The sequence below is a fragment of the Chenopodium quinoa genome, unplaced genomic scaffold (genome assembly GCF_001683475.1).
Source record: "Chenopodium quinoa cultivar QQ74 unplaced genomic scaffold, ASM168347v1, whole genome shotgun sequence".
NCBI lineage: Eukaryota > Viridiplantae > Streptophyta > Magnoliopsida > Caryophyllales > Amaranthaceae > Chenopodium > Chenopodium quinoa.
In genome coordinates, this window is record NW_018743199.1 from 2,369,959 (window position 1) to 2,394,844 (window position 24,886).

Genomic DNA, 24,886 nt, shown 5'->3' on the forward strand with positions numbered 1-24,886 from the left:
GCTTGCTAAATCAGGTTGAGTTGTGTTGGTTTGGATTATCAAGTCTTAAAACTAAAATAGCCTAAAAATCATCACCTAGGCCTAAAAAACACGTTTTATACTTGAAAAAAATAATAAATAAATAAAATTACTCATCTAGTCATACTTGAATTTACTTCAAGCTATTGAGTCACACCTATATGTTGATAGCAGGTGAATAGTGCTACTCAAACTGTGTGCTTAAATAAATAAATACCCAGTTTTTAAGTGATTTTTTTTTTTGAATAGAAGTGAAATTTAATTGATTGGTAAGGTTAACAAAGGAATCCACAATATATTTCAATACGCAAATTGTTACCAGCATTTATAATAGCAAATTTTCATATTCCCATAATATAATCCTCATTTCTATTTCGACGATCAAATTAAACTCTACAAACTTTTGACTAATAATGTAAACATAATCCATCGATTTATAATATTAAATACTTTGCATCGTCATGTGCATCATAAATTTATTAATTAAAAAAGTTGACATCCACATAAAATGTCTTCATAGAAAGAGATAGATGGCATTTTAACAAAAGAGTAACATGAGGGCATTAAGTATATAGAGACCCACAAGGCCTCAAGACCACAACACAAATACGCAATGACATTATGTCACTACGTAGGGGTATTACGTAGTACGTCCTCATATACGTATAAAAATTAAAAAAAAAATTTGATAAAAATAAAATATTACCGAAAATAATAAGATAAATTTAACAAAATCTTACATTGGGGAGACAAAATTTTAAAATAGGGATAAATGGAGCCATGGAGGGAATAATAATATTATGTGGACTAGGATTATACGCAGTATTATTATACCAGTAAATAAAAAGTTTATGATTAATATAATTATTTTTTGGAAGAAGCTTTTTGTGGGCTAGGGTAATTGACTGACATAGGAAATGTGGAAATTTCAGAATTCAGAGAATTTCATTGGTTTGAAACACAGCTTAATATGGCTGACTCGCTCTTTCGTCTGGTTTTTGTTGGTTCGTCAACGTGCGTGAGGTTGAGACCATGTTGATATTTGTATCATTATTTTTTTTTTTTAAAAAAAAAACTAAGATGAAAAATCCTGTAGGTGAGGTAAGGAAATTCCATTATCATTAGTATTTCGTACATAATACTTAAAAAAACGTTACATAGACATGTACAACAATTTTGTTAGATTTGCCTTATTCAAGTTATACCTTACGCAAAGTAAACATCTAATTAACAATTAAAGATATTACGGAGTAATAATAAAAATGGTGTAAAGGGAAACGTGCCTAATGAACCAATAATGTAACGGTGAAAGCAAGAAAATATTTCTCCAATTTAATGATTATGATAAACCCATAGTTGAGTAAAATGAATATGATATGCCAATTAAGGAGTATCTTTTGGTGTTGTAAAAAAAACAAAAATTTAAAAATTAAAAAAAGGGGATGTGAAAGCGGATCCACACGGACCACAATACGGTACGGTGATGGTGGAAAGTTGTGGACGTGGTCAAAACTTGTTCATTCACACATTTTACATATTTCGGCGATTGTTTTCTTTCTATTTCCTACCACAATACAAAACACAATACCTAAAAATATCATGGCTTTCTTGTTGATCTTTAGTGACCACGGATATTAGATACCATCCATTCATCTTTGTCTATTCGGAATTAATAATCGATTAATTGTACAAGCTTTATTTATTGCGCTATAAAAAATCCTACTTCATAACAAATACTCCCTCCGTCCCCAATTGTTTGCCCCAAACCATAAATCCACTTTATTAAGGCTTTGGCCAAAAAATAGTGCACATGGATTGGCACAAATGTCAACGAGGAGAGAGGTAGAGAGAGTGTAAGTGGAAAAACATGCCAAATATAGTATGGGACAATTTTTTAAGGACACCCTAAAAAGAAAAGTGGAACAAACAATTAGGGACGGAGGGAGTAATTCCTTGGAGCTTAATAAACACTCATTCCTAAATATTGTAGTATAAAAATGAAATCGGCTACTCTCGGACGTACTGGTAGTTATGAAATCGGCATACATATCGGCTTGTCAGCGACTGGCGACTGGCACGTGTCATCAGTAATTTGACACTTGGCGCAAGGTGGTCTGCATGCCATGCAACCACCTGTCATGAGGATTATTATAAATACTCCCTCCGTCCCAAAAAGAACGACCCATTTGGCCAAAACTTTATCCCAAAAATAATGACCCATTTGCATTAAAACACCACCAATTTGCAACAATATTTGTGTAAAATTAGCTTTCCCATATAAAAATTTAATTTTCCATGTTATTTTATTACTTTCTCTCTCTATTTTTTTACAATTCCCATGTAAATTTATCTTTCCAATATACTTTTACTTCTTTTTACTTAACTTCCTTAATACACGCGTAATCAACCCAAATAGGTCGTTCTTTTTGGGACGGAGGGAGTAGTAGGTTAAGCTTCATTAATGAGGTTAGCATTTATTACTCTCTCTCTACTTTCTCTCTCTTCATTATTTCTTATCTTCTTCTTAAACACATTCTAACTTTATCATCGGAGTGGTTATTCCCGTATCACCCCGGGGTTAGCTAATCTCTGTTCATTGTGTAGGTTCTCAGCTTGTCGATAGGAGTATCACGGATCTCAAGCTCGGGTTGATTGGATCCTGACAGAAACAATATGTTATATTCCGTGTATAACATTAAAATAAAAACAGACACATAGTGTAGATATGTTTATGAGAGGTTTTTCGAAGGGATATTGACATGATAACATGTACGATGAGTATTGACATTTGATACTCCATGCATAAAAGTAAAAAACAACGACTATGAATAATTAAGTTTTCTTGTATAATTCACACACAACACAACCAATAATTACATGGTACCATATTACTTATTATAATAATCTTCTTAAAATAAATTATTTAAATAATCTGTTGTAAAATGTTCTAAGTTAATTAACAAAAAGAGAAATAGTTAAACTATAACTTTCTACTCAATTTCTCATTTCACATGTATTCACCGTCCATATTCAAGTCAAAATATTTAAATTTCGATAAAATTTAGTAGTTTGGTGTTACAAAAATCCAAATAAATGTTGTAAAATATTAAAAACGCGATACTCAACCTAGTCGTTGTAGCATCCATATGCGAATATTAATTGATAAAGTCAACGGAAAGTCATACAAATTCATGCAGTCAATAGTTTTGTATTGAATTTGAAAAAGTTAGTATAAGATTCAGAGATATAGTATGACACGGAAGTTATATATTTTAATGGCATAACAAAATTCTAGGTTTTGGTATCATATTTAGTTGACACGAAATAAATTATGTGATGGATTTTTTTACGTTACTTAGTTTTTTCTTCTTGTAACATTAATAAGAGATAGACTCGGTATTCACAAGTGAAGTGTGGTAGTTTCCAAGAACAAGAATTCAGATGCTTGAATTGTAAACTCTTTCAAGCCATAAGAAAGAAACAATTTAGGCTTAAGATAATTACTACTCACTCCATTAAAAATAATTGTAACAGTTGCTTCATTCTATTAGCATAAGCATAACACACATGTATGTTAATAGCCATAGGGGGACGCATATGCGTCCCCCTCATGCATTCATGTAGTGCACGTGCTGGTCACCTCATTTTAATTAGATACGAAGGACATACGTTATGACTGAAATTTATTACTTGCATACATGTTATATGTGTTGTGCTTGTGTCCATCTCGATTTTTTTTTTTCATCAAAAGCTGCATATGGAAATGGAAGAAAGTTCATTGAACCTCTCATAACTAAGATTCATATGCTTGTAAAAAAAAACCCCCCGTATATTTACGGCTTGGTTAAAGTTATTATGAAAATAGCAGCAAGCTGGAAGATTGTGCATCACTGCGCATTTCATAAACTGCATAGCCTACAGATTTGCAATGAATAAGGCGATGTCAATGACCAAGTACCGAAACAAGAAGAAGCCTTTAATAAAACATGCAAAGTCCGCCAATTAAGTACGGAAAATTGTACTTGTAAATGGTAACACCACATCCATTAACTAGATTTCTTCGAAACCAGCAATTAGGTATTGCATGATGTACACTTGTCTGTTGTCTGGTTACAACATACGTTGTACAATTACCAATTTACCAAGCTTAAGCTTTTGGCTTTGAGGTCTCACGTTCGATTCCTCATTAAGGGCTCTTCGGAGAGGGATGAACCTATTAACTAGAGGTGGAGTTCCAACAGTCTGGTTAGATCCGTTTCAATACTATATATCTCAAGTAAAAATTGGATACATCATACAATTTGGAATTTGGATACATAATTTACATACATAAGGTAGAAATCCAGAGAGGTTGTAGTATTACAGTGACCGCCGGTCAACCCTATTTTCAGAGCGAAACCACTTTGCTTGTGAAATGTATATACAAATATGGTAGTCTTAGTTGAGCAATGTACTCGGATTTTGATGCAACATACAGCTTCAATACATGCTTAGTTATCAAGGTGAATAATCACCTGATCACTGGCTAATTGGATGAACGTATTTGAAAGTCGAACCTCATGAATTAACCATGTGGCTGTAGTCGTTTAATAAGATGAAGTTATTGAAGGTGGCAGTATTGTAGGTCAGAAAATAGTCATTGGTTGTTCTTGCTTATAATTGCCACCACTTACGACTTTCCATCTTCTTTGCTAACTCTTTGGCCATGGAGGAAAAGTTTTCTGCATTATTTCTTAGCTCTTCGCTGTTCAGGCCGATCCTCTGAAATATTGCACGGGGAACATATCAAGGCAAGTTGGATTTCAAAGAAGTAACAACAGATACCAAGGCATAATGAATTCGGAGGGACTTTCAACAAGAAAGAAAAAAAAGAACTTGAATGCATCTAAAGCTACTCGAGATCCACTGCATGAAAAAAAAACGAATTTGATAATGTACCTAAAGAGTGGCTTACTGCCTTAGGGTCAATTTTAGAAAGTTAGTTGGAAGACTTGTAGCTTTGAAACTGGTTATGCTATAATTTCTAAACCAATATATCTATTAAATTAATAATTTATGACAAAATCACACATTGCTTGGTGTTACTAAAATTTTGGTATTTCTGCCTTCACCGTTTTATACATAGCCATTAGGATTACATTCAGTAGTTTCCTTAATTTATAGCCCAAAGAATGTAATGAAATTGGTAAAGAAACATCAACTTAAATCCTATGTGTTGCTCATGTATTTTCAGTTTGGCACTTCCATACCAAAATTTCTAACAAAATTATACGCAGTATTAGAATACCATACCTCGAGCTTTTCTTGCCTTTCTAGAAGTTTGTTTTTAGCTTCTGAGGCAGCAGAAGCTGTAGCCGAGGATGCATCCTGTAAAGAAAAGCTAAGTCAAGAAATTTGTTGTCAAAACCCACTATAAGAAATCAACTTCAGTTTTTAGGTTTTTACCTCAGGCTTTCTGTACTTGGCCTTGATTTCTTCGATTGTTCTCTGTCTTGGTTTTGTATCAGAGGTTCCACCTTCAAACAGCTTCTGCTTTTCCGTGCTCTTATCTGCAAGTTTTTAAGCCACAAGCTAAGCATCTGAAAAACCTACATAGTACCTGCTAAAAACGATGATTTTTGGCACACCTTTATTTTCACTTTCGCTTTTGTGAGCTATAGGTGAGACATGTAGAGGTTCATCAATTTCTATATCATCTGGGTCAAGAGAGAGAAAGAGAACAAACTCAGAAAGAGAGGAACGGGAGAATCGAAGGAGCAATGACTCAGAGAACGCAAAACTGACCAATGTTAAGCTCTACAACTTTTCTAGCATCTTTTGCTGCTGCAGAAGTATCTGTTTTAGAACTTGAAAATACATTATCTATTACTGAGATGAGAGATTTTGAGCCCTCCACAGGATTTTTATTCTGAGCTTCTTTACTCGCTCTTAAGCCCTTCATTAATCCACCAAAAATTCCGGAAGATGTTTCCTGCTGCAAGTTGATGGTAACACATGCAAGAAGTCATGAACCATAGATGCAAACAGAAACTACCATTTTCAATACACATTGGAGACTATACGATTTATTAAAATCAATGAGAGATCATTTACAAAGTACAATACATGAAATCATGTGTAGCATTGGTTAGCGAGGCCAAAAATTAGTTTAAAAGTTTCTTTTTGTTCAATGATTCAAAGTTAAGAGCAACTGAGAGAAGCATGTTCCATAAAAAATAAATCAAACTACCTTATTTTTCTTCTGGTTAGGAGAGAAGTTCAGATCTAAAGCTGCTGTCAAGGCCTTGTCATACAGACATGGTAAAGATTGTGGGATCCTATCATTAGAAGTAATGAACAGGAAATGAGAAAAAAATTGTAAGGAGTTTGCCTAATTTCAATTGCACACCAATTCTCGAGATTGTGGATAGGGGGTAGTATATTGATGAGAGGGCAAGGTGCAGTGTAAAGACCTGAAATCATCGTCGAAAGCCAAAAGAGAAAGAATGACGAATTCACATCCGTTTACCTGTACAAGATGAGAAAAAAGGATAACAGTTAATAGTCACATCTACAAATCGAAGAGACAAACAGATGATGTTCAAGATAAATGCAGACAGGAGGCACAAATTTAATTTAGTCCCCAACTTGCCAAAAATAGATTTGCTGTTATTTCAGGTAAAGGTTTGTTATGAATTGAATGGCGTAAACAACTGGTTGAGGTAACTAGGTAAGAACTTGGTGAACATATGGAGGAACCTAAACCATCACTAGCAAGTACCAATTATTTCAAGGTTCCATTCCATTATCACCCGAACAAAACTGTCATGGCAGACTTTCAAAATTCAGGATATTCGCAGCCATAAAAAGTGAGTGACAGTCTGATTAGTCACATTCTTAGAATTTATCCTTGTAAATCTTTCTCCCTTTGCCAAAATCTACAAAGAGAATCCTTCAAGAACCAAAAAAAAAAAAAAAAAAAAAAAAAAAAAAAAAAAAAAAAATCTTCTACAAAGAGGATGCATCAAGCTGTGGGCTGTATCTTATCTCTGATTTTCCACATGTTGATAATTTAAGTCATACAATATAAAAAATTAAAAGCAAAATAGATAGATATGAATAACAGTAAAAGAAAGAAAGAAAGAAACAAACCATAGTAATCTGGCCCCTTTCTGTGCAACTTATAGTTTTATCCATGTTGGTCTTGAAATTCCATCGCAGAATGGACAGTAAAGGCAGTTCTTCCAAAATTTCAAGATTTGGCAAAGACCTGTCATTAAGCATTTTAAGTTTTTAACCACTAGAATGTATCACCTTCATCTTCTTATCAGTATAGAGTTATAAATAATTCAGATTCTACAATCAGAAACTAAAATGCATATAGAGTGAACTCGGGTAAAAAATGTGCTTGTTTAGTAGTGTCAGGTGCTCCATAAGGTTTGGGTGTACACCCAGACATCTAAAAATTATGAGTCCTTCCCATTTATTTTATAGTAAAAGTCACTCAATAACCTAAATAATGTACTTTCAATTGGCAAAATTATGAAGGTTGGAGGATCAAGCAAAATTTATCTGTCTCTAAAAGTCTTCTCAAACCCTAAGAAAAGATATCCAGGATGACATCAACATTTACCGCAGGAACCCGCATAAGTAAGCATTGTCAACGCCCAGGTTTCTTGACAGAGAAATTTAAAAAATCTATTTTCTGGCATAGAGGTAGCAATTATGCCCATAGAAGAACACCATAATCTCTTGCTCTAGAAAATTAGTGAGAAAAACTGGGTTTAAAGCAAAAGCCACCTTATTTCAATAGTGCCGGTCTGATAAAATACAAGCAGCCTGTACTCATTGTCTTTCTTGAAAGTGGTTATCCAGCAGCTGGTTTTCTGAAGATGAACCTCACGGATAGAGTCAACATGCCCCTGTTAAAAAAAAAAAGTTTGCAGTCATGAGAAAGGGAAGGGATGACTGACGATTTGAAAGATTGATAAATAATGTCTAAGGGAAGAACCTGAATCACAGACTTTAAAGAGTACAACAGTAATGCATCCGTGCAACAAACTAATATCTGCAAGTCCGTTGAGGTCTGCACAATGTCTGTTGATTGGTCAACTTTATCAAGATCCCCAACACTATGACCACTAACTTGTGCAGGATCACTTTTTTCCTGGTCCTCTTGAGGTACGAAACGCAGATATTCTCCTCCAGAGACTCCAGTGATGCACTTGGTACCCTCTAAAACAATATTGCAATAAGTATTTACATCAGCCATCATATGAAAAGAAAAACTTAAGTGCCGAAATTTGGAGTAAAACTTGCCTAAAATGTACATGGAAATTGCAGTTGACTCTGTATTGAGGTTTTTGGAGGCAGATCCAACCACATTTCCATTAGAGCTATCTAGAACAGCAATATGAAAATCATTTGTCAAGGAACATATAAGCTCTTTATCAGGGTCACTTATCCCATGAGCTTTGGAATGATCCAAGCTGGTTGTCAAGTCATGATTTCCTACAGATATTGCCGGTGAAAATGAGACAACATGGGAATTCAGGCTGGAATGAGTGTCTATGAGAAACAATACTGACGGTGAGCTTATATTCAGCATTGCAACCTGAAAGGAAGCACAAACAGCAAAATCTTAAAAAATGCAACATGTCTAGTATCAACTATATCAAATATGTATGAAAGGAATTCTTCAATACGGTTTATTATGAAAATGCAGTCACCTTCCCACTCTTGTATCCAACTGCAAGCCTGGATCCAAGGTTTGTGAATCTGAAGGTGTATACAGGAGAAGTACAAAAAGTAAAGACAGCTGAGACATGAGATGCATTATCCTGTTCGAAATCATGGACTTTGAAGTTCAAACAATACACAACAGAGTCAGTAATATATATAGATTAGCTTTGACAAACATTTGCAAAAATAAGAATCCCAAAATTGGAAGACTTTAATTGGCATAATTGTGCAAGATGGCTCAAGGGAAATAATGAGCTATCACAACAGAAATTCCAGAATCTCGATTAAATTTCTTTAGGTAATTATTAACTTTTTTGCTTTATCACTAAGAGTAAAATTCTTTTTAAGGAATAAGACATTACTATTATTATCTCCAAAAATGAATTTGACTCATATTCCTCCATCCACTCACTACCAAATTTCTTCTCAATTGAAATTTTATCTATCGAAAGATGATGGAAAAGAATGGGTTGTATACATCTAAAGCAAACAGATAAATAATAAAAACAAAGACATAGCAAGTTAGGTAACAAAATAATGGTGTAAGTAATCGCTTCAGGCCACACCTTCAGTTTTGGTAATGTGTCTGGTTTCATTGCAATCTCTAATAAGATGGAGAAGATAAACCTGTTTTGCAAGCAATCAAATATGGTTACTTATAGAACTGTAGAAATATATACAAACAGAAGATTTAAATTTTCACCGTGCCACAGTCATCGCCAGTCGCTATATTTAGAGTTTCAGAAGAGAAGTCCAAAGCAGAAACTGATCCTTTTGCACCAGCGTTAGTAATACCTCTGACCTACAATTACCACCTGATATGGTTACCATGAATCCAACACTTTATCCTAATAGATGTCAATCATGTCATTAACAATTTAGTGAGATACATCTATCAGTAATATCATGTCAATACTTTCAGACAATAGACAAACCTCCAGATCAAAAATAAAAATAGGAGACAGTACTGGATAAGTTGCATCCCATATTCTAACAGATCCATCCTGGTATCCAGCTATGTAGATTCTTTCAACTTTTCTCTCTCCGTGAAGTGACAGATGGCAAGGAACTCCTCCATTTAATGGCCACTTTAAATTCTTATCACTTGGTAGATATGTTTCTTGCAGCGCTGGATCTGAAGCCATCTAACGAAATAGATAGCATTATTCATCAATAGGGATTCATAGGAAGAAAAAAAACTGCAAGAACAGATGAGATCCAAGTCCACTTATGTGGGAATTTTTCGCACCTCTGATAAAGCTTCTGAACACTTGGTATTTCCAAGTACTGAAATGAACCTTCCAACAGTCAAGTATGGTTCAGACGTTGGCACAACACTTCTGTAATTGAAAGGAGTTGTACAAGTTTTATGTTGATCAGAAAGTAATTCCAACAAGCAATGACTGTCGTAATATTGCAGCTGTCCCGGGCTAGTCAGTAAAAAGAATGATGTGGTCCCTGTATGTTCCACCACACTATAATTTTGAATCAATATCATATCTGCAAAAGAACCTTGAAGGGTGACATTTGCCCGGACAACATTCTTCAAAGCATCTTTTTTAGGAGACCACTCAAGACTCAGGATCTGGAGAAATCACAAGGTAGATTAATATCATTGTCAAAATCAAGCAATGACACTGGAATTGAAATTCTATACACGCACAAATAATCCAGATCATATACACAAAAAAAAAAGAGTTTTCAAATAAGCTAAAAAAGAAAGGGGAGCATGCATCAAAAGAGAATTCAACAACCCAACAAATGTTCTAAAAAATTCCACAGAAAACCAAAACTAAACAGTGATCCTGTACCTTAAAACCACAATCTAATCTTCTAGGTCCTTACCCTAAGCATGAGCAAAGATGTACTAAGATACTCAAAAGGGAAGAGAAGACATGCAACTATAAAAAACTAATTAACCAAAGGCAACATCCTATCAAGAGTATATGCATCTGGACTCAGGACAGCTTTGCAGCGAATAAACATATGGACTAGATTGTAGGGAAATGGACAAAACTAGAATTTTCAAGTCTACTTTTAAAATCCAAGGGCAATATGTTAAGATAAATGACAAATGCCATCACAACTAATGCTAGCCGGATTAAGTTAGAGATATACCGTCAGAACTTCAGCAGATCCAATTTCATCACCACCATATACAAAGAGTTGGCCACCATCATCATTTGATACACCTCTCGCTGACCAATGTAAAGTAATCACAGGAAATCTTCTCTCGGCTGATGACAATTGAAGCTTGATCACATTGTTTACTGGCTTTCCAGATTTGTGGTATTTTCTTGTTGCAACATTAGACAAATCCCACAGCAAAATGTCTCCATCTACGTAGCCAACAGCCAGTATTGATTTGTCTGACGATGCCCAACAAAGAGAGATGATCTCTTTATCCACTTGTTCGTCACCAATATCTGCTAAATTAACAACATGATCGTCATTTACCTGGTGGCTATTCCATCCTCTAGCAAAAACTAGTTGATCTTCAGAGATATCCCACAAAACGATAACTCCATTATCATATGTAAACAGCAATCTGCAAGAAAAACTCATAATGTAACAAATGGTAACATCTAATACAGCAAACAACTAAGCAAGGCACATCAATGCTAGAGTAATTATGATGTACAGAGTCTACAGACAAACAGTGAATATTCCATCAATTCCATAACTGATTGGGCTTTCTACTTTGAAACGAATCTATTCTAAGCTAATCATATTGTTATTTTCTGTCTTTCCATCCTTATTAAAGCTCAACCAGTCTAGAGCTGTCAAAAGTTGATCCGACCTGAAATACCTACTCAAACCCGATTATTAACCGACCCATCTAAACCTGGAAAAATGGTGACCCAGACCCGACCAGACCCAACTTGAAACGAACCCTAGACCCGAGTATGTGAGACCCGAACCCGAACATGAACTGTCCTGGAAATGACCCAACCCGAACGTAACCCGTAAATTATTGACCTGAACCGAACCCGACTTGAACCGAAATTGACCCAAACCGGTTTTAACCCGACTTGTAACTAACCTGACCTGAATTCAACCAAACCCATTCCTAACCCGACCCGAATTTAACCCAACCTGTTACAAACCCGAATTTAACCCAACCTGTTACAAACCTGACCCGAAATCAACCCGACCTGTTATTGACTTGACCCAAATTCAACCCGACTTGTTATTGACCCAACCCGAATCTTATCAGACCTATTACTAACCCGACCCAAAAATTCAACCCGATCTGTTATTAACCCGACTCGAAATCAACACGACTTGTTATTGACCCGACCTTTATTCAACCAAAATTGTTCCTTACTCGATTTCAAATCATCTTAATTGCAATTTAGACCACCTTATTATTGTTGATCAAAGCATTTTGTCTAGGGAGACCAAGTCGATCAAGGCCAGCAAAAGAAAGGACCATCATCCTCAAATTTAAGAGTTAAATATAGTATATATTTGTTGTATGGTCAAAGGAGATAATTATCTTCTTAAATTATAGACTATAGTTCCCTAGTATATTGCCATATATATTATAGTCAAAGGAAATAATTAGCTTGATAAAAATGATAATTATCTATTTATAGTTAGTTAAACCCGAATATGACCTTGCTTGGAAATGACCCGACCTGATTGTAACCTGCAAATTATTGACTTGAACATAACCCGACTTGAATCCGAGAATGACCCGACTTGAAAATGACCAAACCTGATTATAACCAGCAAATTATTGACTTGAACCGAACCCGACTTGAACCCGAGAATGACGCGACATGAAAATGACCCGACTTGATTATAACCCGCAAATTATTGAGTTGAACCGAACCCGACTCAAACCCGAGCATGACCCGACCTGATTATAACCCGCAAATTATTGACTTGAACCGAACATGACTTGAACCCGAGAATTACCCTAATCCGTTTTAACCCGTGAAAACCTGAATTAAATCCGACCTAATGTTCACCTGACTTGTTATTAACCCGACCCAAAACCAATAAAAAAGTATAACCCGACGTGACCCAACTAAAGCATGACTCAACCCACCCAACCCGCATAGGTTATGGAGTTAATCCGAATTGACCCGACCCAAGTTGACCCAACCAACTCTTACCGACCCAAACCCAACCCGTTTACCCGAATTGACAGCTCTATTCGAAACCTCTAAAATTTCTCAAAAAGCATGGATATTAGTCTTCAAATTTGGAATTTTTTGACTTTTTTTCATCCGGAAATAAAAACTGCCGAAATGTTTACCATGGTCCCTAATACCCTCTGGGAGTCCAATTGTCTGGGTGGAACCATAAAATTTTCCTTTAAATGACCAATTTACCGGTTTACAACTTGTACCGATTTCATTCACTTAAGCCTACAACAAACATTTATAAGTTATGACAACATATAATGATCATTTATGGATCCAAACTGCATTATATGACACCGAGATGTATCTCTAAATTCTTATTTCTTTTCGACACCAGGATTCGAAACCTTCAAAATTTCTAAAAAAGCATGAATATTATCCTTCAATTTTGGAATGTTTTTTATTTTTCGCACGAAAATAAAAATTGCCGCAATGTTTACCATGGTCCCTAATACCCCACGATAGTCCAATAGGGTGGGTGGAACCATCCAATTTTCCTTTAAACAACCAATTTACCGGTTTACAACTTGCACCGATTTCATTAACTCAAGCCTACCACGAACATTTATGACAACAAAATAATGATCATATATTGGTCCAAACGACATTATAAGACCACGAGATGTATTCCCTAGAATTTCAAGACTTTTAAACACCGGGCCCCGAAAACTCAAAATTTCTCAAAAAAGGTGAATATTAGCCTTCAATTTTTGATTTTTTTTTGACATTTTTTCGCCCGGAAATAAAAGTTGCCGCAATGTTTACCATGATTCCTAATACCCTCCGGGTGTTCAATTGGGTAGTTAGAACCAAACAATTTACCTTTAAACGACCAATTTAAATATTAACAACTTGCACCGATTTCATTAATTCAAGCCTAATATGAATATTTATGACAACATATAATGATTATATAAAGTTCCAAGCAACATTATATGACACCGAGATGTATCCCCTAAAATCTCGAGTTTTTTCGTCAACAGACCCCGAAACCTCCAAAATTTCTCAAAAAACGTGAATATTAGATTTCAATTTTAGAATTTTTTGAATTTTTTTCGTCCGGAAATAAAAATTGACGAAATGTTTACCATGGTCCCTAATACCCTCCGAGAGTCCTATTGAATGGGTGGAACCATCCAATTTGCCTTTAAACGACCAATTTACCAATTTACAACCTACACCGATTTCATTAACTCAAGCCTACCACGAACATTTATGACAACAAATAATGATCATATAAGGTTCCAAACGGCATTAAAAGACCACGAGATATATCCCCTAGAATTACAAGACTTTTCGACACTGGACCTGAAACCTCAAAAATCTCTCAAAAAGTGTGGATATTAGCCTTTAAATATGGAATTTTTTGACTTTTTTCGCCCAGAAATAAAAATTGTCGAATTGTTCACCATGGTCCCTAATACCTTCCAAGAGTCCAATTGGATGGATGAAACCATCTAATTTGCCTTTAAATGACCAATTTACCGGTATACAACTTGCACCGATTTCGTTAACTTAAGCCTACCACGAACATTTATGACAACAAATAATGATCATATACGGTTCCAAACGACATTATATGACCCTGAGATGTATTCCTTATAATTTCAGGGATTTTCAATACCGGGTCCCGAAACCTCCAAAATTTCTCTAAAAGCGTGGATATTAGCCTTTATTTATGGAATTTATAGACTTTTTTCGCCCGGAAATAATAATTGCCGAAATGTTTACCATTATTCCTAATACCCTTCGGAAGTCCAATTGGGTGGGTGAAAACATCCAATTTGCCTTTAAACGGCCTATTTATCGGTTTATAACTTGCACCGATTTCATTAAATCAAACCTACCACGAACATTTATGACAACATATAAGGATCATATTTCATATATGGTTCCAAAAGACATTATATGACCCCGAGACGTATTCCCTAAAATCTCAAGACTTTTCGACACCGTGCCCCGACACCTCCAAAATTTCTAAAAAAACGTGGATATAAGCCTTCAATTTTGGAATTTTTCGACTTTTTTTCGCCCAAAAATAAAAATTGCCGAAATTTTTACCATGGTCCCTAATACCCTCCGGTAGTCCAATTGGGTGGGTTAAATTATCCAATATGCCTTTAAACAACCAATTTATCTATATACAACTTGCACTGATTTCATTAAATCAAGCCTACCACGAACAGTTATGACAACATATAATGATCATAAATGGCTCCAAACGGCATAATATGACCTCGAGATGTATCCCGTAGAATTTCAAGACTTTTTGACACCAGACCCCAAATCCTCCAAAATTTCTAAAAAATAGTGGATATTAGCCTTCAATTTTGTAATTTTTGAATTTTTTTCGCCTGAAAATAAAAATTTCCGAAATGTTTACCATGATCCCTAATACCGTCGAAGAATCCCATTGGGTGGGTGGACCATCCAATTTGCCTTTAAACTACCAATATACCGGTTTACAACTTGCTCCGATTTCATTAAATCAAGCCTACCACGAACATTTATGACAACAAATAATGATCATATATGGTTCCAAACGACATTATATGACCCCTAGATGTATCTCCTAGAATTTCAAGACTTTTCGACACCAAGCCCCGAAACCTCCAAAATTTCTCAAAAAGCGAGGATATTAGTTTTCAATTTTTGAATTTAGTGACTTTTTTTCGTCCGGAAATAAAAATAGCCGAAATATTTACCATGGTTCCTAATGTCCTCCGGGATTCTAATTGGCTGGGTGGAACAATCCAATTTTCCATTAAACAACCAATTTACCGGTTTACAACTTCCACAAATTTCATTAACTCAAGCATATTACGAACATTTATGACAACATATAATTATCATATATGGTTCCAAACAGCATTATATGACCCTAACATATATCTCCAAAAATATCAAGACTTTTCTACACAGGGCCCCTGAAACCTCCAAAATTTTTCAAAAAAACGTGGATATTAGCCTTCAATTTTTTTTTATTTTTTTTGACTTTTTTTCCCCCGGAAATAAAAATTGCCTAAATGTTTACCATTGTCCCAGATACAGTTCGGGAGTCCAGTTGGGTGTGGGGAACAATCCAATTTGCTGTTAAACGGCCAATTCACCGGTTTACAACTTACACCGATTTCATTAATTCAAGCTTACCACGAACATTTATGACAACAACTAATGATCATATATGGTTGCAAACGACATTATATGACCCCGAGATGTATCCCATAGAATTTCAAGACTTTTCGACACCGGGCTCCAAAACCTCCAAAATTTCTCAAAATTCGTGGAGATTAGCCTTCAATTTTGAAATTTTTTGACTTATTTATGTCCGGAAATAAAAATTTCCGAAATTTTTACCATGGTCCCTAATACCCTCCGGCAGTCCATTTGGGTGGGTTAAACTATCCAATTTGCCTTTAAACGACCAATTTACCGGTATACAACTTGCACCGATTTCATTAAATCAAGCCTACCACGAACATTTATGATAACAAATAATGATCATATATGGTTCCAAACGGCATTATATGACCCCGAGATGTATCACCTAAAATTTCAAGACTTTTCGACAACGTGCCCCGAAACCTCCAAAATTTCTCAAAAAGCGTGGATATTAGTCTTCAATTTTTGAATTTAGTGACTTTTTTCGTCCGGAAATAAAAATTGCCGAAATGTTTACCATGGTCCCTTATATCCTCCGGGATTCCAATTGGTTGGGTGGACCAATCCAATTTTCCATTAAACGGCCAATTTACCGATTTACAACTTGCACGGATTTCATTAACTCAAACATATTACGAACATTTATGACAACATATAAAGATCATATATGGTTCCAAACGGCATTATATGAACTTGACATGTATCCCCTAAAATATCAATACTTTTCTACAGTGGGCCCTAAACCTCCAAAATTTTTCAAAAAACGTGGATAATTAGCCTTCAATGTTTGAATTTTTTTGACTTTTTTTCCCCGGAAATAAAAATTGCCTAAATGTTTACCATTGTCCCTGATACATTCCGGGAGTCCAATTGGGTGTGGGGAACCATCCAATTTGCTGTTAAACGGCCAATTTACCGATTTACAACTTGCACCGATTTCATTAATTCAAGCCAACCACAAACATTTATGACAACAACTAATGGTCATATATGGTTCTAAACGACATTATATGACCTCGAGATGTATCCCATAGAATTTCAAGACTTTTCGACACTGGGGCTCCGAAACCTTCAAAATTTCTCAAAATTCGTGGATATTAGCCTTCAATTTTGGAATTTTTTGACTTATTTATGTCCGAAAATAAAAATTGCCGAAATTTTTACCATGGTCCATAATACCCTCTGCTAGTCCAATTGGGTGGGTTAAACTATCCAATTTGCCTTTAAACTACCAATATACCGGTTTACAACTTGCACCGATTTCATTAAATCAAGGCTACCACGAACAGTTATGACAACATATAATGATCATAAATGGCTCTAAACGGCATAATATGACACCGAGATGTATCCCCTATAATTTCAAGACTTTTCGACACCAGACCACGAATCCTCCAAAGTTTTTAAAAAAGCGTGGATATTAGCCTTCAATTTTGTAATTTTTGAATTTTTTTCGCCTGGAAATAAAAATTTCCAAAATGTTTACCATGATCCCTAATACCGTCCAAGAATCCCATTAGGTGGGTGGAACCATACAATTTGCCTTTAAACTACCTATATACCGGTTTACAACTTGCACCGATTTCATTAATTCAAGCCTATCACGAACATTTATGACAACAACTAATGATCATATATGGTTCTAAACGACATTATATGACCTCGAGATGTATCCCATAGAATTTCAATACTTTTCGACACCGGGGCTCCGAAACCTCTAAAATTTATCAAAATTCGTGGATATTAGCCTTCAATTTTTAGAATTTTTTGACTTATTTATGTCCGAAAATAAAAATTGCCGAAATTTTTACCATGATCCCTAATACCCTCCGGTAGTCCAATTGGGTGGGTTAAACTATCCAATTTGCCTTTAAACGACCAATTTACCGGTATACAACTTGCACCGATTTCATTAAATCAAGGCTACCACGAACAGTTATGACAACATATAATGATCATAAATGGCTCCAAACGGCATAATATGACCCCGATATGTATCCCCTAGAATTTCAAGACTATTCGACTTCAGACCACGAATCCTCCAAAATTTCTAAAAAAGCGTGGATATTAGCCTTCAATTTTGTAATTTTTGAATATTTTTTCGCCTGGAAATAAAAATTTCCAAATTGTTTACCATGATCCCTAATACCGTCCAAGAATCCCATTAGGTGGGTGGAACCATCCAATTTGCCTTTAAACTACCAATATACCGGTTTACAACTTGCACCGATTTCATTAATTCAAGCCTATCACGAACATTTATGACAACTAATGATCATATATGGTTCTAAACGGCATTATATGACCTCGAGATGTATCCCATAGAATTTCAATACTTTTCGACACCGGGGCTCCGAAACCTCAAAAATTTCTCAAAAAGCGTGGATATTAGTATTCAATTTTTTAATTTAATGACTTTTTTCCGTCCGAAAATAAAAATTGCAGAAATATTTACCATGGTCCCTAATATACTCCGGGAGTCCAATTAGTTGGGTGGAACAATCCAATTTTCCATTAAATAGCCAATTTACCAGTTTACAACTTGCACGAATTTCATCAACTCAAGCATATTACGAACATTTATGACACCATATAATGATCATATAAGGTTCCAAACGGCATTATATGACCCAAACATGTATCTCCAAAAATATCAAGACTTTTCTACACTGGCCTGAAATCTCCAAAAAATTTCAAAAACCGTGGATATTAGCCTTAAATTTTTAAATTTTTTGACTTATTTATGTCCGAAAATAAAAATTGCCGAAATTTTTACCATGATCCCTAATACCCTCCGGTAGTCCAATTGGGTGGGTTAAACTATCCAATTTGCCTATAAACGGCCAATTTACCGATATACAACTTGCACCGATTTCATTAATTCAAGCCTACCACGAACATTTATGACAACAACTAATGATCATAGATGGTTCCAAACGGCATTATATGACCCGAGATGTATCCCGTATAATTTCAAGACTTTTCGACACCGGGCTCCGAAACCTCCAAAATTTTTCAAAATTCGTGGAGATTAGCCTTCAATTTTGGAATTTTTTGACTTATTTTTGTTTGGAAATATAAATTACCGAAATATAAATTAACTTTCTTCGAACCCGACTTGAACCGAAATTGACCTTAACCCGTTTTAACCCGTCAAAACTCGAATTTAACCCGACTTGTTACTAACCTGACCTGAATTTAGGCCGACCCGTTCCTAACCTGTTACTAACCCGACTTGAACCGAAATTGACTAAACCCGTTTTAACCTGTCAAAACTCGAATTTGACCCAACTTGTTACTAACCCGACTTGAATTTAACCTAACTTGTTACAAATCCGACCCAAAATCAACCCGCTTTGTTATTAACCTGACCGAGATTGAACCCGACTTATTATTGACCCGACCCGAATTTTACCAGACAATTTACTTACCCGACCCAAAAATTCAACCCGATCTGTTACTAACCTGACTCAAAATTAACACGACTTGTTATTGACCCAACCTAAATTCAACCCAAATTGATCCTGACCCGATTTCAAATCACCTTAAATGCAATTTAGACCACCTTATTATTGTTGATCAATGCATTTTGTCTAGGGAGACTAAGTCGGTCCAGGCAGCAAAAGAAAGGAGCATCATCCTCAAATTTAAGAGTAAAATATAGTATGTATTTGTTGTATGATCAAAGGAGATAATTATCTTCCTAAATTATAGACTATAGTTCCCTAGTATATTGTCATATATATTATAGTCTAAGGAAATAATTAGCTTGATAAAAATTATAATTATCTATTTATAGTTAGTTGAACCCGAATATGACCCGGCTTGGAAATAACCTGACCTGATTGTAACCTGCAAATTATTAACTTGAACATAACCCGACTTGAATCCGAGAATGACCCGACTTGGAAATGACCCAACCTGATTATAACCCGCAAATTATTGTCTTAAACTGAACCGGACTTGAACCCGAGAATGACCCTACTTGAAAATGGCCGGACTTGATTATACTCCCTCCGTTTTTAAATACTTACTCCATTTTTCCATGCGCGGAGTTTTAGGAAAAATAAGAGAAAGTAATAAAATATGGAGGTAATGGGGTTGGTGGAAGAATAAAAAATTGTAAAATCCAAAAATAGTGGAGAAAATTGAAAGAGAGGGAATATGGAATTAATATTGTTGGGTCTACTTGTTAGGAGAAATTAATTAAATATTGTAAAAGCTTTCCAAATAAGGAAATGGAGCAAGTATTTGAAAACGGCCGGAAAAGGAAAGTGGAGTAAGTATTTAAAAACGGAGGGGGTAATCCGCAAATTATTGACTTGAACCGAACCCGACTCAAACTCGAGAATGACCCGACCTGATTCTAACCCGCAAATTATTGACTTGAACTGAACCTGACTCGAACCCGAGAATAACCCTAATCCGTTTAAACCCGTGAAAATCTGAATTAAACCCGACCTATTGTTCACCCAACCCGAATGTAAACCGACCTGTTATTAAACCGACCTAAACCCGACCCGACTCAAGCATGACCCAACCCAAACCCGACCCGCATAGGTTATGGAATTAATCCAAATTGACCCGACCCAAGTTGACCCGACCCACTCTTACCAGACCCAACCCGACCCGTTTACCTGAATTGACAGCTCTAAACCAGTCTACTAGTAACACATTTGATTTAACCTCTCCCTCCCCCCTTCTCCTCCCTAAAGGTGGAAAAATTCAGGAAAGAAGGAAAAAAAGAAGGTATCACAATTTTAAAAGTACCTACTGCTTCTGAATTGCAAAATTGTGCATTCAGAGAACAGAAATCCACGTTCTCATCTTACCTATTTCCCCCAGAACAGGGCTGAGGAAGAATTCCAACAACAGATTGATCATTACGCAGTGGAATCCCAGAAGCCTCTGCATAATTAACAGTAGTGGTAAATTGTTAAAAAGTCAATGGACTAACATCAATATCATAACACATAAGATCTCCACATTAAATATTTTACACCATTTTCTGTTACATCTTACTATTTGCATTGCTTAAACAGCCCCTCAGAGAACTAGAGCATGATTTCTAAGTCTATCCTAGCTTTGCATGCTTAGGAGACTTGATGCACAACCAAATTGACACCAAATGCGGAAGAAAGAGTCAACAAGAACATGTATGACAAAAATTGAAAGGGATTATCACAGCGGAGGAAAAAGAAAATAATTTGTAATGCAAACAAGAGGTCCAAACAGATTATAGAGTGATATCAGTACCAGAAACTGAATGAACTGGGATGCTGTATTGCTGCCGCAGAATCTTTCGTTCTTCATTATTATACTGTAGTACTGAGATCAATCCACAATCATCCCCTAAATACCTGTATTACAGTATTTTAGCAACCATGCTCAGATCAGAAGACTTCTATGATGTCCACACTTTTACCCGTAAAGTATACAGGGACTATTAGGTTTGTGAGTCAATACATATAATTTGTTTCTTCGATAACAGAAAACGAAGTTATATTTGATTCCCATTGCAACACGGAGGCTATACATCTGTGCTCAAGATCCCACACCTGCCAAAATTAGTAATATCTGAATCATGCATATATCTAAATGATTATACAGAGGGAGTACAAAAATTGAGATAGACCACCAGAAAATTAAGTGAAACATAAATAGATGGATTTCCGGTGATGCAAAATCAATACCTGGATATCATTTTCATTTGAAACGCCAATTAGAAAGCCTTGATTTTGAAGGAACTGTTCACAAAAATAATTAAATAATTAATAAGTAACAAGAATGATGGAGTTTAAGAGAATCAATATTCAAACTTAATGAATTTCAGATTATCAAGTAAAGGTGCTGCGTAAAACATTTATCCTGCTTCAGTAACAGAAATGCAGTTTATATGACAAGAAAGTAAAAACATAGCAGCATTCAACATATCTACTAGAGATATGTTCTTATTAGGTCAACATCTGTGCAAACAGGCATAGTTATAGTAGACACAAGTACACAACGCAATGCCTCTCATACGAACACTAACAAGTCACAGCCTTACCCCTGCAGAAATAGAGGGTTTTAATTAGAGAGATCTTAAAAGATAAATAGAGGTTTCTAATAAAGAAAGGTGAACTAATTACCCCTGCAAGTAAAGAAGATCTGGAAGGGTAACCCGTACACAGCTTTACTTCCCTTACCCCAGCAGAATAGAGGGTTTTGGTTCTAAAAGACCCCAACAGAATAGAGGGTTTTGGTTCTAAAAGGCCAGCAAGGCCAGCAAAGGGTGAATTGTGTGCCATAGACAATCAACTAATACTTTTACCAAGGAAAATTTATAAACCAGCAAATTTGGCTTTGGATGACTAAAAAATTAGGCCTTTGTCACAAAGACTACCGCATGGCACAGTTCTTAGTGATGAAGTTCCAAAAAAACAAAAAATTTGGTAACTAATGCAAATCATAATAGAAAACATAAGCATGATAAGAACATTTTTTCTTCCTTTTCTATTCTTGTATACTTCACTTATTTGATTATTTCTACTTGATTTCGATGATACTTGACCACTAATTAGACTGTCACAATGCAAACCACTTGTAAACATATCATACCAGAAGTCTGAGCATATTGATAAAAGAAAATTAATGTGTGAGCTTAGAACATAAGAGAACCTAAAAACAGGCAATTAAGCATGTATCATGCAATAATTGAGTAATGAATATGTGACAATAATTGCCAGAAAACATAGGAAAAAGGGAGAAATAACAAGCACATCATGTTAGACTACCTCTAAGTTTTTAAAAGGTATTTCCTTAGGAGATGTCAAGAGGCCTTCTATATCATTGCTGCCGATAACTTTAATTCTTCCATCTCTGTTGGAAACATATATTTATTAGCATTACTGCATTAATAATTAATCATAAAGTGTATATCAATGTCTTGATCTTGGATAAAATAATAAAGATAACCCGGTCAATACTAAAGAGGGAAAAATTATACACATAAATTAATTAAGATAAGAAGCTACATCAAGCTACTAATAAAGTGGTATGTGATTCTTTCTCAAGCTTAGATCACATAGTAAATTTAGCTGTGAAAACATTTCAAATACAGATAGATATTAAAGTACTAATTAGACACTAAGCTAGTAATTCTTCATCTCGGTAAAGTTGAAACACACATCTTATATACATACAGATGTACTCATAAGTAATAAACCAGATTCAACCTTTAATATGTTGATTAAGGGTACACCTTTGTAACATTAATCAGTAGAAACAAGAAAGATGAGAAATATAACTCACAGAGTTCCAATTGCCAAAAGCTGCTGAATGGGATCATAAGCAAGACGGGATGCAGTAGGTGGTATTCCATAATGAGCAATAATTTGTGGGTTTAAGTCAATCAGAGCCTTACTTTTCGCTGATTCATTCGGTCGCTGATAAATGAAAAGAATCAGTAATATTGGACAAGAATGCAGATATTTCAGAGAGTCGAATGCTATTCGTCCCCATGATAATGAATACAAGCTTTCCTTCCCTCAATTCATGAGTTCTGAGACTTATGATCACTTACCAAATAAACTTCTTGCTAATACAAACCTAGATACAGCAAGTTTAAAACAAGATTTTCGATAACTCATTATACAAAATTTATTGACTGTTACATGATTGCTGCTTATCTGGCTGTATATAAAGATTAAAAACACGTCGATGCAAAAAAAGAAACAAACCTCGCTAATTACTGTAGAAAGGCAAACCCCTTATACCCTACAATATCTGATATTACAGCATTAATAAGATTTTTACCAATTCCTATATTTTGTCGAATGTCAATAAGAAAAAATGGCCATTTCTCACTCCATATTCCAAAAAAAAAAAAAAGAAAAAAACACTTTGGATACAGTATATCAACTAACACATACAAATTTCAACACAAATCTTAAAAAAATAATCAGCAGAAAAAATCCCATCTAATCATCTTGTAATTAAAGCTAAAAATTGAACTTCTTTTGAATATTATCGAATAAAATTCCAGAATTAACTAATTTGGGGATAAAAGGAGAACAAGATCAAACCCTAAGCAATGATCAAAGGAAGTATAATAGATAAAAAATTACAGACGTAGAAAGATAAATTAAGAGGGAAGCACCTGAGAATCAGATGAATGCTTATTGAAGATTTTACCCAACATTGCGAATTCACGATCAAGAATTTCTGAGCTATTTTTTGTAATTGTATGTTAAACAATAAATTTGAGTTTTCTGGGTTGATGATTATGTAAATTATCAATTGCAATTTGCAAATAAGCGTTAATAAGAAAAAAAAAAAAAAATTAAATTACAGGAAGAAGGGAGATGAAATGAAGGGGTTAATATAAAGATCGAACTTGAAGGAAGCAGGTAAATCCGTTAAAATGCGATCAAATTGATTGGGTCCATCATACTTTGTACTTCGTACTTGTATTACTAGTAGTGTCCAATTAATAAGCCATATTGACATAACATGTTAATATGATGGCATTTTTGCAAATATCAGCACTTGTTTCATTATTTTAATATTTTTTACTTTTTGGGTGATGTGGCCACTTAACTGTAACGTTAGCTAAGGGTTAACATCTGTTTTCCCTTCTTCCTCCTACTTCCCTTCTTCCTCATCCTTCCTTCTCAACATAACAATGGCAGAATTTTTACCAAGATCTCAGACAACAACCCAACACCACAACATACACGAAGCCCGACCCACCATTTCGTCAGTCGTTCCCGGCGGCTCCGCCGCCAAATTCTACGAAAACCCTGAGGAAAAAGTGAGAAATAAAGGGCATTGTTAACCCTAAAGGGTAG

At 35.2% G+C, this 24,886-nt stretch overlaps 1 protein-coding gene across 2 annotated transcripts; it reads right to left on the minus strand.

Moving 5' to 3' along the window:
- Positions 1-4,286: 4,286 nt before the first annotated feature.
- Positions 4,287-24,871, minus strand: LOC110733455. 2 transcript variants are annotated; one of them, XM_021913508.1, is made up of 24 exons: positions 24,196-24,871; positions 23,349-23,482; positions 22,832-22,916; positions 21,749-21,802; positions 21,522-21,613; positions 21,312-21,415; positions 20,888-20,963; positions 10,858-11,287; positions 9,989-10,324; positions 9,675-9,884; positions 9,443-9,541; positions 9,306-9,366; positions 8,727-8,854; positions 8,317-8,611; positions 8,009-8,232; positions 7,798-7,919; positions 7,150-7,267; positions 6,471-6,526; positions 6,248-6,335; positions 5,803-5,989; positions 5,646-5,714; positions 5,464-5,567; positions 5,311-5,385; positions 4,287-4,779 (listed from the first exon to the last, which is right to left on the minus strand). In XM_021913508.1, exons 1-24 carry the CDS (start codon positions 24,235-24,237, stop codon positions 4,672-4,674), a joined length of 3,297 nt encoding a protein of 1,098 aa, XP_021769200.1. In that variant the 5' UTR covers positions 24,238-24,871; the 3' UTR covers positions 4,287-4,671. The 2 variants fall into 2 exon arrangements, with proteins under 2 accessions (XP_021769200.1, XP_021769199.1); XM_021913507.1 differs by having other exon boundaries at positions 5,803-5,992; positions 24,196-24,868.
- Between the last annotated feature and the right edge of the window lie 15 nt (positions 24,872-24,886).

Coding starts and splice junctions, on each gene's coding strand:
- LOC110733455 (XM_021913507.1), bottom strand. CDS start 24,237: ATGTTGGGTAAAATCTTCAATAAGCATTCATCTGATTCTCAG. Junction 9,885..9,988: donor GTTCAGAAGCTTTATCAGAG/GTGCGAAAAATT, acceptor CTATTTCGTTAG/ATGGCTTCAGATCCAGCGCT. Junction 5,993..6,247: donor CTAACCAGAAGAAAAATAAG/GTAGTTTGATTT, acceptor ATCAACTTGCAG/CAGGAAACATCTTCCGGAAT.